This window comes from Manis javanica, chromosome 3 (assembly GCF_040802235.1).
Source record: "Manis javanica isolate MJ-LG chromosome 3, MJ_LKY, whole genome shotgun sequence".
In the NCBI taxonomy this organism is placed as follows: Eukaryota; Metazoa; Chordata; class Mammalia; order Pholidota; family Manidae; genus Manis; species Manis javanica.
The window spans coordinates 29,802,391-29,821,269 of NC_133158.1; the positions used below are offsets into that span (position 1 = coordinate 29,802,391).

An 18,879-nucleotide genomic window follows, 5' to 3' on the forward strand; every position below is an offset into this window, starting at 1 on the left:
AATCAATAACCTAAACTTTCCCTGTAAGACACTGGAAGAAGAAAAGCAAACTAAACCTAAGACAAGGAAGGAAATAATAAAGATTAGAATAGAAAGTAATGACACAGAGAAAGCTGATTGATAAAGTTAATGAAACTAAAAGCTGGTTCTTTGAAAAGATCAACAAAATCGACAACCTTTGGCTACACTGACCAAGAAGATTCAAATTAAGAGAATCAGAAATGCAAAGGGGCCATTACTATCAACTTTACAGAAATAAAAAGGATTATAAAGCAATACTAAGAACACTTATATGCCAGTAAATCAAATAATCTAGATGAAATGGACAAATTCCTACAAAGACATAAACTACTGAAATTAACTCAAGAAGAAATAGAAAATCTGAATAAACCTATAACAAGTGAAAAGATTGAATCCATAAGCAAAAGCTAACCACCATAAAGCAATTCCTAGACCCAGATGGCTTCACTGCTGAATCCTATCACAAATTTAAAGAAGAATTAATAACAATTCTTCTTAAACTCCTCCAAAAATAGAAGAGGAGGAAACACTTCCCAACTGACTTTTTGAGATCATCGCTACCTGATCCCAAAATCAAACAAAAACATCACAAGAAAACTATCGACCTATATCTCATGAATAGGGATGCAAAAATCCTCAATAAAATACTAGCAAACTGAATTAAGCAACATATAAAAAGAATTATGCTCCATACCCAAGCTGAATTCATCTAAGGAAATGTAAAACTGGTTTAACATCCAAACAAATCAATTAATGTAACATATCAATTGATAGAATAAAAACTAAAAATCACATGACCATCTAAATACATGAAGAAAAAGCATTTGACAAAATCCAACATAATAAAAACACTCAACTAGGAATAGAAGGGAGCTTCTTCAACCTGGTAAATGGCAACTATGTTTCATAGTTTCATAGCCAACATCATACTTAATGGTAAAATACTGGATAATGACAAAATACTGATGCTTCTTCCCCAAGGTCAGATGAATTTAGGTCAGCAAGACAAGGATGTCTGTTCTCATTGCTTCTAGTGATGATTGTATTGGGCATTCTAGGCAGGGAAATTAGACAAGGAAAAGAAAGAAAAGGCATCCAGATTGGAAAGGAAGAAGTAAATGTCTATTCACAGATGCTATGATCTTGTGCATAGAAAATCATAAGGAATTCACTAAAAACTATTTGAATGAATGAGTAAGTTCAGCAAGGTTGAAAGATACAAGAACAATATGTCAAAATGAATTGTATTTAATACACTTGTAATGAACAATTCTAAATAAAATTAAGAAAACAATTCCATTACCTTAGCATTAAAAGAATAAAATAATGAGGAACACATTTAACAAAAGAAGTACAAAATTCATACTCTGAAAATTACAAATCATTGTTGAAAGAAATTAAAGAAAATCTAAATAACTGGAAAAAATCCCTTGCTCACGGATCAGAAGACTTAATACTGTAAAAATGGAAATATTCCCAAATTGATATACAGATTCAATGCAAGCCCTACCAGAATCTCAGCTGACTTTTTTTATAGAAATTGACAAGCTGGTGCTAAAATTTATATGGAATTGCAAAGAACTCAGAATAGCCAAAAAATCTTGAAAAAGAACCCAGAGGACTCACATCCTGATTTCAAAACTTACTACAAAACAACAATAATTAAGACAGTGTGGTACTGGCACAAGAACAGACATATAGATGAGTGGAATATAGTTGGAAGTCCAGAAATCAACCCATGCATCTATGGTCAATTGATTTTTTTATAAGGGGTCCAAGGCCATTCAGTGGAGGAAAGAATAATCTTTTCAGCTGAAGGGTGGCTATACACACAAAGGAATGAAGTTGGAACATTATTTCACATCAGGTACAAAAAGAACTCAAAATGGCAAAATGGGTTACCTAAACACAGACCTAAAACTATAAATTCTTAGAAGAAAACAGAACAAATCTTCATGAACTTGGATTCTTACACGTAACACCAAAAAACAACTCACTAGTAAAAAGACAAATAACCAAATTTTTAAATAGGCAAAAGATCTAAAGAGACATTCCTTCAAGGAAGATATACAAATGCCCAGTAAGTACATGAAAAGATGCTCAGCATCATTAATAATGTAACAAATTCAAATAAAAACCTCAATGAGATACCATCTCATAACCACTAGGATGGCTAGAATCAAAGGGTCAGATAATAGCAAGTGTTGACAAGGATGTGAAGAAATTGGAATCTTCATACATTACTGGTGGTAATATAAAATGGCACTCCAGCAGTTCCTTAAATGATAAACATAGAGCTACTGTATGACTCAGCAATCACACTTCTAGGTATATACCCAAGAGAAATAAAAATATACGTCTCCACAAAAAACCTGTACACAAAATGTTTATAGCAATATTATTCATAACAGCCAAAAAGTGGGAAACAACCCAAACGTCTATTAACTGACAAGTGGACAAACAAAATGTGACATAGCCGTACAATGGGGTATTACTCAGCCATAAAAAGGAATGAATTCCAGATACATGCTACAAAAGGGATGAACTTTAAAGACAGTATGTTAAATGAGAAAAGCCAGACACAAAGGCCAGATATGCATGATTCTATTTATATGAAATGTCCAGAATACACAAATCCACAGACACAAAAAAATACAGTAGTGGTCGTTAGGGCTAGGGAGAAATGTTGGGCGGATAGAGGGTATGGGATGACAGCTAAGGGCATGCAGTTTCTTTTTGTGGTGATGAAAATCTTCAAATATTGACCACGGTGATGGCTGCATATATCCATGAATATGTTAAAAAATACCGAATTGTACACTTTAAATGGGTGAATTGTATGGTATGTGAATTATATCTCAATAAAATGGCTGAAACCAAAGAGGAAGGAGAGTCCTACTTGCGTTTCAGGCCTGAGCCATGTGGTGCAGGCCAGTTTACTATCTATGCACTAAGGGGTAGGAACAGGGGCCAAGTTAATTATAAAGTGGCCACTGCTCTCATTTTCTAGCTGTGATTTGAGCATAATTGGGTGGTAATGTGTAAACTGACTGTAATACCATCAAACCTCACCTAATACATATAATATGGATGAATCTCTAAACATTATGCTGGGTGAAAGAAGACAGAGCCAAAACTCTATTCTCTACAGTTCCATTTATATGAAGCTCTAGAACAGGCAAAACTAATTTATTGTGAAAATAAATAAAAACCATCAATGGCTGTCTATTGGGCTTTTGGGGCAGGAACTGAGTGGGAAAAGGCATGAAGGAACTTTCTGGGGTGTTGGAAATGTTCTGTATATGCTTGAGTTAGACACATTTTTACATGTATAAAAACTCAGGGAATGAAATACTGAAGATTTGTTTATTTCAGTAAAACCTACTTTGAAAATGTTAAAAATAAAAGGATTGATAGATGGATAGATACACAGTGAAGTAAATATAACAAAATATTAACAATTGTAGAAACTAGGTGGTAGGTAAATGGGTGTTTACCAAAAAATGTCTTTCAACTTTTTTGTTTGAAATTTTTTATTAAACATTAGGAAATGTATATAAATACATAAAAATCTTGCCCTAATTTCTAGTACATGCTTAGAATCTGATGAAAACTATGGACCTTTTCTCAGAAACACATTCCAAGAGAAACAAAATTCTGCCCATAGTGAACCTCCTAAAGCCCATTTATGGACACTTGATGTGTCCAAGGAAGTAATGGCTTAATGGCTTTCTACATGCAGATGATAGGCAAGGAGTTAAAGACAATTTGGAGAATTGGGGGAAACATCAGTGAGAAAGTTGATGGTGCAGTTATAATTGAACATCAATATATTGTAACTATATGAGCATTATTTCTGTTAGTGATTTTAGTGGTTTATCTGGCAGCCTCCTTCCTTATATAACATCCAATCAGTAAAGTTGCTACTAACAGGCTGCCTGAAAGTTTTCATTAGGTTTAGTTCTGACGATTAAGGGTTCTTAACCTAACCATGATTTCTTTATAAATCTTGGAGACCAAAAGAGCAAGCAAAGATGGATTTTCAAGACTGATACCCACAATGTGTTAAAAGACTCAAGACAGGGCAGCAGGCATCAGTTATGTACAGGAAAGGCCGTAGTAGCTGCCTAAACGACTAACTTGTCCCTCCTATTTGGTCACTTATTGGGTGACCCATCTTTAAAAGGGTTTGATGACTGATTTGACCTTTGAAGTCTGCTGGGTTTCATTCATTCATACAGGGTGTTTTCAAGATAAATAAAGATTCTGATATTCCCTCAAATGAAATGTCCCAGAGGAAAAGTAAGTAATAAAATCAGGGGATTCAGGCTGCCAATGAATAATAGGTCAACAAAATTCTCTGGAAGCAGTTTTTTTCTTTTTCTTTTTCTTTTTCTTTTTTTATTAAGGTATCCTTGATATATGGTCTATGCTCAGGCTTCACATGAGCAACATTGTGGTTACTACATTCTCCCCTATTATCAAGTCCCCACCACATACCCCATTACAGTCGCTGGAAGCAGTTTCTTTATCAGGATTAGGAAGGATTTTTACTGGATACACAGTCACTTAATGTTTCCTAGTCACCTATTTGTCCTAAGCCTGTGCTCAGCTTCTTCGTATGTCACCTCATTTTAATCTAGCCACAATTCTCCTGATGCTGTCATTTCCACGAGGAAACTGAGGCCAGAGGCTATGTGGCCTGCCAAAGATCACATGGCTATAAAGGTCTCTTTCTTTCCAACCCAGGCCTCATTTTTCAGAATCCAATGCCCCCTCGACTGTTCCCACAGCTCAGCATTTCTGTGACTATTCTGGTTGGAGTTGGCATGAATGTAAACATTTAGAAAATGCAGCTAATTTTCCTCCAAAGAATGCCCCAGATTTATCACTCCTCACTAACACACAGGATACAGTGAGAACCTTCAGGGAGCATGAAACCAGCTCTCCCTGGGGTGGCTATTGCCCTTCCCTGTCCTTGTCATTTGCAGTAACGAGCAGCCTGACCAGGAAGAACAGGAGCAGGGATCCTGTGGGAAGTATACACATGAAGCTCTGACTTGTCCTGTCCTAGGGCCATTGTGCACCTCTGCTCTTGGGGAGTCAAGGCAGCATCTTTTGGGGGCTTCTGCTTGGGGTGGGGTGAAATCTGATGGGTGTGTCCTGTGGCTCTGCTTTGTTCACCCAACAAGCCTCATTCTCTCTGCCTCTCCTCCTCAGTCCCAGCCCTCACAGCAGCCTTCCACTCCCTGGGCTAAGGAGCTTCGGGGACTGACAGTGACCTCAGGCCCCAGGAAGGTGGGCTGCAAGGGGCCTCAGAGGGCTCCTGACTGCCCTCCTGTGGACATGTCTGCCCCCAACAGCAGCAGACTGACAGGTCTTAGTTATGAAAAACCAGTCAGACTCCTTGGACAAGAGGTATTTTCCTGCAATGCAAGAATAGAGACAGAGCAAGATCAAGAGTATGAAGGACCTATACATGCACGCACAGAGAGATGCAGAAATAAAGCAAGCCAAAGATAGAGAGAATAAGAAGGAGGGGCATTAAAAAATGATAGGGGGAGAGGACGAAATTGAAGTAGCAAAGAAAGGAAAAGAAGGGAAGAGAAAATCAAGTCACTGCAAACAAGCAGAAGTTGGCAGCCTTCACATCTCCACATCTGCAGGACAGTTGCCTCAGCTCAGGATGGCTTTAGCCTCTAAGGATTCTGGGTGAGCTGAAGGTCGTGCCTACATTCGTTTTTCTGCATCTGTGACCCAGGCCTGAGCCACTGGCTCCCTCTCAGGCTATAGTGATTGGGCTGCCCAGGGAGCTTTCCTGGAACCACGATGAAAAGGGAGCTCTTTTCCACTGGGACTTTGGGTAGAAGGATGACAAAGGCCTGGAACTGCCAGCGAGCACAACATGGGGAGACCCCACTGCAGAATGAAGCCAAAACAGAGGGAAGGAGAATAGGAAGATGGAGACAAATTCCTGACAGGATCAGCTAAGCTCCTGGATCCAGCTGTGTCTGAAGCCATAACTATCCTGGGATGTTTTAGGGATACAATGTCAGGTCTTTTTTGCTTAAGTCAGTTTGAGTTGGAGGTTCTGTCATCAGCAACTGAAAGAGTCCTACTAGCAAGTGAAAACAAACTTATCGGTCTTGCCTCTTTTACCAGCCCCAGAAATCACATCTGAGAACATACCCAGCTGTCCTAACAGGGCCTGCGACTATACCCCAGGGGAAACACAGAAGCCAATAAGAGAACTGCTAAATAATGATTTTTTAGAAGTAAAACTCTCCCAGGGTGAAAGGAGAGCCAGGTTTGGACTTGCACAGGCCCTGAGTACTTCTGCTTACATGGGTCCCTTCTTCCATTAAAAAAAAGTTAAATATTATATTTTTACAACTACTTTGGTATAAAAATGAATATGATCCAAAGGAATCTTATTTCTTATTCTTTTAAAAGAAATTAAACCATTTTTATGGGTCCCTAAATGTATCATGGGCCCTGGGCACTGCACCTGCTCTGCCTAAGGGATACACTGGTGCTGGGCCATATTATTCAGATCACTTGTTGACATGGTGCAGGTTCCCTAAAGACTACCCTGACTTCCTGCCTAGAAGGGGCAGAAGGTCCAGTGAGCCCCTCAGAGCTCCGGCTGGTATTGCCCTCCCTCCCTCCCCAGCTTCCCCAGCTCATCACTGCTTCCATTGTCCTCACAGGACTGCACTGTGCACACACCTGTGGCCTGGCATTATCACTCTCATCACGGGAGGCGCTTTCAGTCTGTCAGGTGACGAGACTGGGAGCTCCTCGATGACCATGTCTCATTCATTTACATCCCGCACGGGCTGGGTGCAGAACAGATTCCCAGTGGGGGAGCAATGGAGGGACAAAACATGCTTCCTACTTGGGAGACTCTTGTCACATGGGATAGCACTCCGGCCAGGCCAGACACAGACGGGGCGAGGCAGGCTGGGAAGGAATGTGGGGAGCTGGGGGGCATATGCCTCAGAGGTCTTTCTGAGGCTCTGTGTGTTTGGATAATGATGTGCTGACTTGCAAAGCTTGGGGGTGGGTATGGGAGCAGCCCAGGGGGGTCAGGCGGGCATGAGTCGGGGTGAGAGGCCCCTGGGTGAACTCCTTGGCCCTAGGTTCTCCCTCACTCACCTTCGTCACTGGTGTGAGGCTCAGTGCCATTGTCGTGGTCAACTTCATCGATGGTCCCTGGCTCGCTGTGTGGGCTGTCACTGCAAGGGAACATGGCATGGGGACTCGTTGAGGGGCTTTGCACCCTCATGCTGACCTTAGCCTCCTGCAGGTTCCAGCCCAGCCCACCTGTGGGCTTGACCCAGATCAGGCCCAGGCCCACTTCCTGCCACCTTTTCTGTTTGACCACCATGGACCTTCTGGACAGAAAACTACTCCCACTCTGTAGTTGGCAATAACCTCCTCCCTGGCTGCCCTCAGCCTTGGAATCTGCTGAGCTGTCTTCTCGGTAAAGGTTGGCAAAGCCTAGGTGTTCTGTAAGATTAGGAGGGCAGTGTTAAACCCTGGCATCTATCCTTGGAAGGACCAGAGGCAAGAACAAAAAGGAATTTTGGAAGTACTGTGAGTCACTCATCTAGCCTGGCTCCTTGTCTTACAGCAGAGGTGACATACCCAGTGAGGTGGAGTGAAGCTCGCAAGGAGCAGGGATCCTCAGAGCTGCCTCATGATGCTGCGTGTAAAAGCCCCAATCAGCCCAGCTAGTGTGAGCAGGCTGGCAACTATGATGGCTGCAACAGTAGAGTGAGTCCAGGCCTTCCAAATTTACTTACTAATGCCCTGGGATAATTTTCACCAGCTGCTGCCCCTCGCTAGACTATAAGCTTCTAGAGGCCAGGCTTCGTTTGCATAGCCAGTCAGTTTTTATTGAGCCATTGATTAAGTCCTAATATATGTGAGGCACTGTACTAGGTAGGAGGAATGCATGATGGCAAGGTGGACATAGACCTTGACCTCACGGGTCAGGAAACAGAAAGGCTGCAAGTTGAAATGTGTTATGTAGGAACAAATGAGCACAGACAAGAACAGTAGCAGAGGGGACCTATACAGAGTGGCCAGGGAAGGCTTCTAGGAGGAGGTGGCATTTACCATGCCATTTAAAGGAATAATGGGCTTCATTATGAAAAACCCTCCACTGCATCCTGGACAAAGTCCAGACTCTGCACAACAGTTTGTGTAGGACCTTTTATATCCTGGCTCCTACCAGCCTGCTGGCCCCTTGCCACATGCAACATCCCAGCTTTCCACATGGAACCAACCGCTTTCCATTTTATTGAGCCCTCCAGGCCTAAAATGTTCTTTGCCCACTCCTCACCTGGCTGACTTCATTGCATCCTACGATATTAGTTAAGTCATTATTTCCTCCAAGAAGCCTTTCCTGACATCCCCATACTGACTCAGGGGGCCTCCACTTCTGGAACCGCCTGTTTCCTCCACCACCAGGGCTCCTTACGTCAGGGGTTAATCCTGTTTGGGTTACGTACCTGCCCCCCCAGCTCGGGGCCTGGCCCAGGGCAGATGCTCAGCAACCATGTGTTGAACAAATGAATGTTGTCCACTATGTTGAGACTCTCAGCCAAATCTCCTGCTTTGGCTTTGAAAATGCCTCCAAATTACTACATAATTAATAGCTTTCCCTTGTCATGGGACATAAGTGGGATTAAGAACAGTGGTTACTATATATTGCTCTTTGATAAGTACATGAGGATCCACAGGACCTTCCCTGAACACTAATTATAGATATTGCAGAAAGAAAGGAGAACTGCTCATGGTTACAAAAACTGTGAGAAAAAGTTTCTTTTTGTCCAGAAAGTCTGCTTGCTGGCGTTAATGTTTCTGTAACACAACAGGGACAGACTTGCTCCTGGTGCCTCAAATGAGGTTACAAAGCTGTGATCAGACATGCAAGGGCCCAGTATTTCTATGTGGGGCAGCACTGTGGGCAAAGAAAGGGGCTGGAACATCTCTCTCCTTTGAAGCAGTTTCCCAAATAGGCCCACAGAACTACAGCAACTCAGGAGTCCAGAAATGCTTTGACAATCAAAAGACAAACTCCCCTGTAGGTACCTGGCTGAAAGCAATGTGGGTAATATCTAAATATATAGCTGCATGTTGGCCTGGATTTGGGGAAGAAAGAAAGTGTAGGAATCCTTTGTCTTGTCTCTGTCAGCTGGTGTCCTGAATATCCTGTCTCTTTGACATTTTTTTTTAATTCCTATCTTTACCACACTTTAAGGTCTTAACTTGGGGAAGGCAGTTGGCTTTGATTTTGATAAGGCTTTAAAATATTTCTCCCAAGACCCAGTGCAGCACCAGGTACACAGAGGTGCCTAAGTAGCAACTATTAACCTGGTGTGGAACTCTCAAAGAAAGTGAACTCACTTTGTCTGAAAAAGAGGACTCCCAGGTGGACGAGGCCAGTGGTGGGGAGTGTGTTACTCTTGGTCCATGGAGCTGAGATGGGGACTGTCCCCTCCCCGGCTGCCTGAGGTGGGTGTGTGACTCACCTGGCCAAGGGCAGTGAGGAGCTCACCAGGGCCAAGCCTCAGCAGGGGGACATAATTCTTGGGTTTATGTTGAAACATTTGAGAAGGACAAACTCTTTTTCCATTGGCGTTGCCGAGAGAATGGGCTCTAAAATATGGGGTTACCAAGATGCCTTCTTGAAACCACCAAGGGAGAGGCTGCCTGAGAATGAACCCAACACACAAGAAGGCAGAGCCAGGGGCGGGGACTGCAGGACTGAGTCCTGATGGGGACAGTGGAAACTGTGGATCCAGCTATACCTGAAGCCTTGATCCCAGACTTTCTAGTTAAGTAAACCAATAAATTCCCATTTGGCGTAAGCCAGTTGGAGCTCTCCTTCAGGCCCTTATAGACCAAAAGAGTCCTGACTGATGCACCTGTCTCTCATAAAAGGCTGCTGAAAAGCTAGGATGAGAAACTGCATATGGGAGTGCAGACTCTAAAGCTGCCAGGAGACTGAAGGGTTTCTTACTGTTCCTGTTCAACAGCAACAACAATGGTGATAATAATAATACTGAGAGGACTGGAATCTTACCAATATTCTTCCCCTCCTGCCATGCACTTTTCATACACAGGTCCCTCTAGCTCGCGGGGACTGGGGAAGATGGCTTCATGATGGATGATGATGGTTTTGATGACTTCATTGACGTGTGCCTGGCAGGACACGGGGTCCTGCCCATCAGGAATGTGCATGAGGGTGGGCCCGAAGCAGATGGCCAGGTTGTAGGGGTCCATCATGTTCTCGTCACTGTACTGCGAGAGGCTACAAGAAAGGAGGCACCGACAAGTCACCTGGGAAAGGGAGTGTTCTTCCTGCGGTTTCTTTCCCTTGGGGGGTCCTACGCAAACCCAGGAGAGTTCCACATTGTGTTTTAAGAACAGTTACACCTGCAAAAGCCTCAGGACACCCCCTCCCAGAGGAGGCCAGGGCCGAGTCAAAGAGGGAAAGAGCCCCTGCCACCACCCCGCCGCCCAGCTGCGCTCACTGGTTGAGGAAAGCGAAGAGGTATCTCATGACCACGATGACCACACGGGGGAGGGTGATGAGGATTTGCTGGATCTGGTGCACCCTCTCAGCTGGGTTTTCCAGTTCTGTAACATAAAGAGGCTTTTCAGGGTGTCCTCCCCCCGCAGAGAGCCAAGTAGCCAACATCTGTGAGTCCCACCTGCTCGATCAGCCCCAGTATGTGTGGTTCAGGAGAGCCAGTTTTCCTCCACAGGTCCCAGGGTTGATGTGTGACCCTGGCCTGGCCAACCAGAGCACCCTATGTCCCTGACCACAGGGGCGGACCCAGGGGAGGGGCACTGGCCTCATCAGAACCACTCACAGATGATCCTTGGGACTCTGAGCCGGGGAAACCTACAGGGAGGCACCCTCTTGAAATTGGGTAGTGGGAAATCTGAAGCGGCTGAAGGATCCCAGGAAAGAATATTCTGTCTGATATTGAAATACTTAAAGAGGAAATTACTGTTTGGCATTTGACTTCAAAATAAGATGAGGGGCAAGGAAGCAGCTGGAGATGTGGACAGGGCAGGACTGGGCATGAGTAAATGGCGGGTTAGCCTTCTGTTCTGTCTCTGTGACTATCCCAGATTCTCCCTAAGAAAAGAGTGAGGCAGAGAGAAGACAAATAGTGACTTGGTGGCATCTTACTACACTGGTGGACAGTGACTGCAAAGGGGTATGGCGGGAGAACTCGGTAATATGGGTGATTGTAGTAACCACATTGTTTTTCATGTGAAACCTTCATAAGAATGTATATCAATAATACCTTAATAAAAAAATTGTAGAAAAAAAAGAATATTCTGTCTGAGTGAAGCCGGCTCAGAGATGGAGGAGACAGATTCCTGCTGATGCCATGGATGGTCTGGGTCCAGCTGGGCCTAAACTTTTCAGCTTTATGAGGCAAGACATTTCCTTTTATGGATTAAGCCAGTGTAAATTGAGTTTCTGGCATCTGCACCTTACAAGTCCTGACAAACCCAGGCAAGGACCGTGTTCATTAAATTCTTCATAAACACCAGCTGCAGCACAGCTACAGCAATAGTGGATGCCCAGGAAATGAAGGCTGAATAAAAATCCACCTCTTAAGCTATATATTGGCCAAGGAGCCCGGCAGATGCTTGCGACTGTGTCTCTGACCCACTTTCAGGTCAGCTGCAGAAAGACAGATGGCATTTTTATCAGTCAAGCCAGGGGAGGAGCAGCAAAACGGGCTTGGTTAGAAGAGAGAAGTGCTTCGTGGGCTTTGCCTTGTGGAGAGGGAAAGCTGGCACTAAACAGAGTGACCTGCTGCAGCTCTGAAGGTTATATATGTGTACAGGTCTGATGCACAAACCCGCGTCAGTTTCTTGTCCACAAAACATGTTTTTCTACATACCTCCTCTCTCCAGTCTCCACGCTCTGTCAACATGTCTCTTCTAAAACACAACTTCTACTTTTTCTCTGTTTCCAAGGCCTTTCACAGTGGGGCTTCAACCCACCTCACCTGCCTCATCTCTTAGCTGTTGCCCCTTCCCAAAGTGTTGAAGATGATTTAGAGCCATGCTTCTCAAATGACATAGCAGTGCACCTTTGGGGACCTTTGCAAATATATGGGGCATTCTTTGGGGTTGTCACAGTGACTGGAGGGTATGACTGGCATTTAGGATCCAGAGACCAAGGTGCTAAGTATCCTGAATGTATGGGCCACACAACAAGGCGCTGCTCTACCGAAATCCTAATTGTGCCCCATTGAGAAACTCTGTGCCAGGCTGGCTTATCCCCATCTCCCTCTCACAAAGGGCTCTCCTGCCCCTGGGCCTTTGCATGCACTAAATCTCTCCTCTGTGCCTGGCACACTCCAGCCTTCCTTCAAGGTCTGGCTCTAGGAAGCCACACCCAAGCCTCCCCACAGAGTCAAAGCCTTTGCACCTTTATTGATTCCCTCATCCCTCATGCAGCCCTTCATATCCTCAGTTTTAATCACCAGTGCCTTAGTACTACCTCCACTATTATTTATTAATATTTTTTCTTAAATCTATTTATTTAAAAATAAGACTTTACCTCATTCTTTAAATAAGAAACCAGGATCACTTGCCATGATTAGGAGGTAACATAAAAATAGATAAAATGAGAGCAAAACAATGTCACTCACTCAATTATATGTAGACATTGCCTATACAAAAGTTTCTAAGACTAAGGCCTGGGTCTCTCTGAAGCAGCTCTGTAAAGATGAGTGGGAAGTACTGGGGAGGGTAGAAGGGCGGAGGAAGCGTCTCTTACATCAGGCAGATACAAGGGCTCAGGCCTTCGCAGGCAATCACCACTTCTGGGGGAACTTTCCTTGGCTGCAGAAGATACTGTGTGAAAAGCATTGCTAGTGACACTGGGTGTGGGCAATTTTCTATAAGTCAAATTAACTTAAGAGTTTATTCTAAAATATTAAAATTCTCATATTCTAATATTAGAAATTATTTTTTAAAATATTCCCAAAAGGTTCCTTGGATTTTGGCATCTTACAGTCAAAATGCCTTTACTTCAGCCCCCTAGGCTGGGCTCCTGTCTCCATCTGCAGAAATGCTGGTCAAGCAGGACTGTGATGGCCAGTGATGTCAGAGGAAGCCCCCAGTCAACCAATTTTCATCATTACCCTCATCTGTCAGGTTGGTGACCTGACTCCAAAACACTATATTGCTCCCCATTACCCAAGGAGAAAGGCGCTGGCCTGGGAAGGCATTGAGGTCTTCCCTGGTCTTGCTCTGTTTTACCCTTCCAGTCTCTTACATCATGCACTGGCCAGGACACGCTTCTGCTTGTCCCATTGGCCTGTGTGTCCCCAGACTCTTCCCAGGATTCCCTGTGTCCACTTCTCCCATTAGACCCTGCTCACATCACGCTTTCCCAGCTGCAATCTGTGAAACCAAGTCTCCCCCACCTCTTCTCTTCTGAGCTTCATCCATCCACAGGGGTGTACCATGCCTGTTGGCCCTTCCATTGTAAACGAGGCTTCAAGTTCAATGAGGACAAAGGCCACACTGTTGCTTTCCTAGTATCCCTCCTGTGTGCCAGGCACAGTGACGGACCCATACTGCAGCTTCGATAAAGATTTCTCAAGGAATTATCAGTCCACTCACGAAATACTTACTAATTGTAGATATCAAATCTTGAAACCTTTCCTTAGGAAAGAGCGGGTTTTCCAGTCCTCGGAAATACAGTTTTAAAACACCAGCGACTGAATTGATATCGCGTTCATTTTGATCATCCACAAGGGGATCTTCGCCTGAGAGGAAAGAGGGGTGATGAGTCAGGGTGGTGAGGAGGCAGGGAACGTGAAGTTGGCTGGAGAGATGACCTGGCCCAGCCTGAGCTATGGCAGAGGCAGAGGGTCAGCCTCCCTGACACAGAAGTTTATAGAGCTCTCCCTGCAACTGATATTGAAAATGCTTGAAGCTATAAAAAGGTTGTACAAATTTAGAAAATGACCATCACCTTTCACTTACACTCATCAACTTACACTCACCTTGCCATATTTGATTTCTTCCTTTCTCTACTTCTATTTATTACTGCTCAGTCATTTGAGAAAGTTTTCTAGACATCACAACATGTCACTATTAAATACGATACTACATTTCTCCCAAGAGTAAGGATACATAACCATACAACTTTATTACACCTAAGAAAATTAACAAGTTCCAAAACACAGTCTCATTCAAACTTTCCCAACTGTCCTGTATCTTTCACAGAACTTTCTCCAGAGCTAAGATCTAATCAACATTTGTTCAAGTAAGTCATTTGGTTGTCATGTTTCTTTAGTCTTCTGGATGTAAAACAAACCCCAACATTTTTTATTGTTAGCATGGTTTTTGTAACATTGACTCTTTTGAAGAGTGGATCTGTCTGAGAATTTCCTCAAGAGTAGATTCAGGTTGAATATTTTTGGCAAGACTAGTAAAAGGCACATAATATCAACTTGTCCTGCTACTGGAGATGCTAAGTTTGATTGCTGGGTTAAGGTGGCAGCCTCCAGAGCTATACATTGTAAAAGTATACTTTCCCCTTTGTAGTAAGTATAAAATATAAAATATTTTTGAAAAACAGAAGCGATCTATGTGCATGTCATTGTGTTCAACATGTTTCACCCAAAGCTTTCAGCATCCAATGATGATTTTTGCCTAAATCAATTATTATTCTGGGTTTGCAAAATGTTGACTATTATTCCTTCTACATTTATCAGCTGGTATTCTTCTGTGAGGAAGAGCTCTCCCTGTGTTCCCTCACTCCTATTTTTATTTCTCAAGCATCTTTATGGACTTGTTTTTACAATTTTTTATTCAATGTGTTATAATTCATTACTACCACTATCGCTTGGGATGCTCAGAGAGTCCCCAATTTTGCCAAGTCCTTTCTTACGTCCCTTTGATATAACCTCTATTGAGCGCTTACTTGCTTTCTAGCCCAAAAGATGTCCCCCAATCACCCTGTACTTTCCTTCACCCAGATCTGGAATCAAACAGAGATCCAAGGATCTCTGGTTTTTGTAGGAGAAGGTACTTAGAAGTCAAGACCTAGGTTCTAGGTATGCTTATTTCTAAAGAAGTACCACAGAAAGAGCTTTTAAGCTTCAGTGGATAGAGAAAGAATACATAAAATATATATATATATATATATACAGGGTTTTTTTCATGCATTAACACTGATAGATATAAACACTCCTTCCCCACTAGCCCAGGCCTTTGGCTCTCTTTTAGGCTAGTCAATTTTGGCTCCAGAAATGAATGGAATTCCAGAGCTCAAGATAAGCAGGATGGTTTGCGTGAACGATGGCTTCCTCCAAGAGAATTAAAGCTAAAATTCCAGGCAGGTCTGAGAGAAAGCTGTGTTTTGCTAGCTAATGTCCCAAGGGAGGTAAAATTGTTACCAAACTGCCTTCTTAGCCAGGTTACCTGAGCATTGCCGAAGACTTTAAGGCAGGGTTGTACCCAGGGCAGAGTGTGAACACATAGTCTGTGCTTGGAGGCTCTAAGGGAGTTGCTGCCAAACAGGGGACCAGGCAGGAAGCTGGCAGGCATTCTCCCACACAGGGGTAGTTCCCTGTGGCCACGAGTCCTTCGGAGCTGGTCCTGAGGCTCCTCAACATGACAACCCCTGCCAGCATCTTCTGGTCACACCCCTCTTCCTGGGGCAAGAGGCAGATCTCGGAAGGGTCAGGTCCAGAGTCCAGAATGTGACACCCCACATGCCATGCCTTCCACCCCAAATCCAAACCCAATGTTCATTCATCTGCCCAGGGTGAAACGGCTAAGGGCTCCCTCCCCAGCCCCCCCATACAGAAGGGAGTACACCAGCAACTCTCTCATCTTTGCGTACTATGAGGACAGGGGATTGGCTTAAGGGGAAAAAGAGTTTCCCCAGCAAAACTGGCCTGGGAGACAAGAGCAAACCACAGCTCTCTCCATGGCATTTCTGCTGCTTCTGCCCTTTCTTGTGATGTTTCCCCTTCATTTTGTCAGAAAAATTACTGGAAGATCCCAAAACTTTAGCAGTGAATTTAAGATTTGTTGGCAGCAAATTATCCTCACTATCATCATCATCATCACCATCCAAACTGAAACCCTGACTCATCTTGGAAGGAAAAGAAAGTAGGTTTAGGAATGATCAGCCAAGAATGACTTTCCAACATGCTGTAATTTTTCAGACGCCTAAGGAAAAGAGATCTGTGCTTCTTTCAACAGCCTTATACAAGGAATGCAGGCAAGAACTCTGCCCTGAGGAGAGAAAGAAGGGAGTCAAGGAAGAAAAAGACCCAAATCTCTTTGAACAAGCAGCAAAGGACAGGCACCCTGCAGGCATTAGGGGATTTGAATCTTAACAAATAAAAGGAAGAAAGGAAAAACACACAATGTGCTGGTTTGGAGAGAAAATTCAGTCACAGCGTGTGGGATGTGAGGAGTGGGTGGGAGGAGAACACTGCGCTGTGCCCAGGCTCTGGCCACCTGGATCCCGGGGGGATGTAGAGAAACACAGCAAGGGAGCCGGGAAGAGGGAAGCAACGAGTTTCAGGAGAGGCGGGAGGAGGTGACCCTGGGCGTCCGCCGGTAAGAAGCCAAACCCATGGCAGGCGGCTGAATGTCAAGAAACAGGAAAGATGAAGTCAGAAATCTGGATACTAGCCAGCCCAGAGAAGCCAGGAATAGATTTCTCAAAAAGAAACATACCCCAACTATTCTCCTAGAATAAGCCACACTTCACCGTAGGCTCAGGTGGAGCAGAGGGACAAGGCCCGTGAGAGAATGAGATTCATTTCAGAATGATGGAAAGAGAAGAGGAGCCAACCACATAAGGGATGCAAAGAAAAAGCAGAAAATATCTTTTGCAGCTGAGATTTGGGTCAGGTGATCTTTGCTCAGCAGGGCTCTACCTGAGACAGACCAAAACTTGTTAGGAGCAGAGAATTCTTTTAAATTGTACAACACCCCTGCAAGGCTCCTGAGCAAGTGACAGTAGGCACTGACTTTAGAAGATCACATTCAAAAAGGAAAGCAAGCAGTGCTGTTGGGGTGCAGATGGAGCTTGGCTGCCTCTGCAATGAAGTTACTTACAAAAAGGGGAAGCAGGAAAATTCAAGGTGGCAGGGGAGGGGGAATGGCCACCAGGCTGGAGGCACTGTGTACCAAGTTTACCCATGAGATTCAAGGAATTCTGTTTAATGAGATGAACCCAGGAGGATGGAACAAGCAAGGTTTCAGACCACAGCTCCGTTTATTTATTATGAATTCAGGGCAGCAGGGGTGATAAGGAACTGGGGAAATAAAGAAACAAGACATTGGATTGGTTATCCAGTGTTGTCATGAGAAGCTCAGGAAAATGATGAATGCTTGAACATACGCATGAGCAATTTTTTCCTGGACACATCTCCTCAGGCAAGGTAAACAAAATAAAAAATCAGTAAGTGGGACTACATCAGACTAAAAGGCTTCTTTACAGCAAAGGACACCATCAGTAGAAGAAAAAGCCAATCCACAGGATGGGAGAACATATTAGTAAATGATTTATCCAATAAGGGGTTAACATCCAAAATATATAAAGAACTTACAAGCCTCAACACCAAAAAAACGAATAACCCAATTAAAAAATGGGCAGACAACCTGAACAGACCTTTCTCTAAAGAAGAAATACAGAGGGCCAACAGGCACAACTCCACAGCAATAATTATCAGGGAAATGTAAGTCAAAACCACAATGAGATCACCTCACAGCAGTCAGAATGGCCACTATCCAAAAGACAAGAAATAACAAGTGTTGGCGAGGATGTGGAGAAAAGGGAACCCACCATGCACTGTTGGTGGGAATATCAACTGGTGCAACCACTGTCGAAAGCAGTAAGGACGTTCCTCAGAAAACTAAAAATAGAAATGCCATTCAACCCAGAAATCCCACTTCCAGGAATTTATCCAAGAAAACAAAATCCCTGATTCTAAAAGATAAATGCACCTCTGTACTTACTGCCACATTATTTACAATAGCCAAGTTATGGGACCAACCTAAGTGTCTATCAATAGATGAACAGAGAAAGAAGATGTGGTGCATATACATCATGGAATATTATTCAGCTACAAAAAAGATATCCTGTCATTTGCAACAACATGGATGGATCTAGAGGGTATTATGTTCAGTGAAATAAGCCAGGCAGAGAAAGACAAATACCATATGATTTCACTTATTTGTGAAGTATAAAAACAAAACAAAACAAAATGAACAAAATAACAGTAGAGTCACAGACACTGAGAAGTGACTAGTGGTTACCATGGGGAAGAGACTGAGGGGATGGGTGGGTAGGGGGAGGGTCATAATATATATAAATCAGTCACAGGGATGGTAGTACCGCATAGAGAATATAGCCAATGATTCTTTAACATCTTCCTTCCTATGTTGACAAATAGTAACCACACTAGTGGGTGTGAGGATTTAATAATATGGGTAATGTTGAAGACTTGAAACCAATATAAGATTGTATATTAATGACACTTCAATAAAAAAAAAAAGAAAATGATGAACAACACTTCCTTCAGGGAGGCTGATTGGCAATAGCTCTTGCTTTGCAGCCTTTGCACATGCTGTTTCCTTGGTCTAGAATGCTCTTTACCTGCTTCACCTGGCTTTTACACTTTAAGCCCCAGCTTAGGCATTTCCTCCTCCAGGAAGCACACCCTGTTCCATCCAAGCCGGGTTACTCTACCCAGGGCTTAACTCCATCTTTGCACTGATCATGCCATCTGTTTAGTAAACCGGCTCCCCCACCAGCCATGACTGTCTTTT

General features: G+C 43.6%; 1 protein-coding gene across 5 annotated transcripts in view; it reads right to left on the bottom strand.

Annotated features, from left to right (window-relative positions):
- SRGAP3 (SLIT-ROBO Rho GTPase activating protein 3) overlaps positions 1–18,879 on the bottom strand; it is a 256,455-nt gene that overhangs the window by 20,464 nt on the left and 217,112 nt on the right. For 4 of the 5 annotated variants that reach the window (XM_073230986.1, XM_073230985.1, XM_073230984.1 and 1 more), the window contains 4 exons: positions 13,710–13,844; positions 10,569–10,674; positions 10,118–10,345; positions 7,180–7,259 (listed from right to left, as the gene is read on the bottom strand). In XM_073230986.1, the coding sequence (XP_073087087.1) occupies positions 7,180–7,259; positions 10,118–10,345; positions 10,569–10,674; positions 13,710–13,844 (549 nt within the window). Of the gene's footprint in view, positions 1–7,179; positions 7,260–10,117; positions 10,346–10,568; positions 10,675–13,709; positions 13,845–18,879 lie in introns of those variants that run through there. The other variant, XR_012128993.1, reaches the window with a different exon arrangement.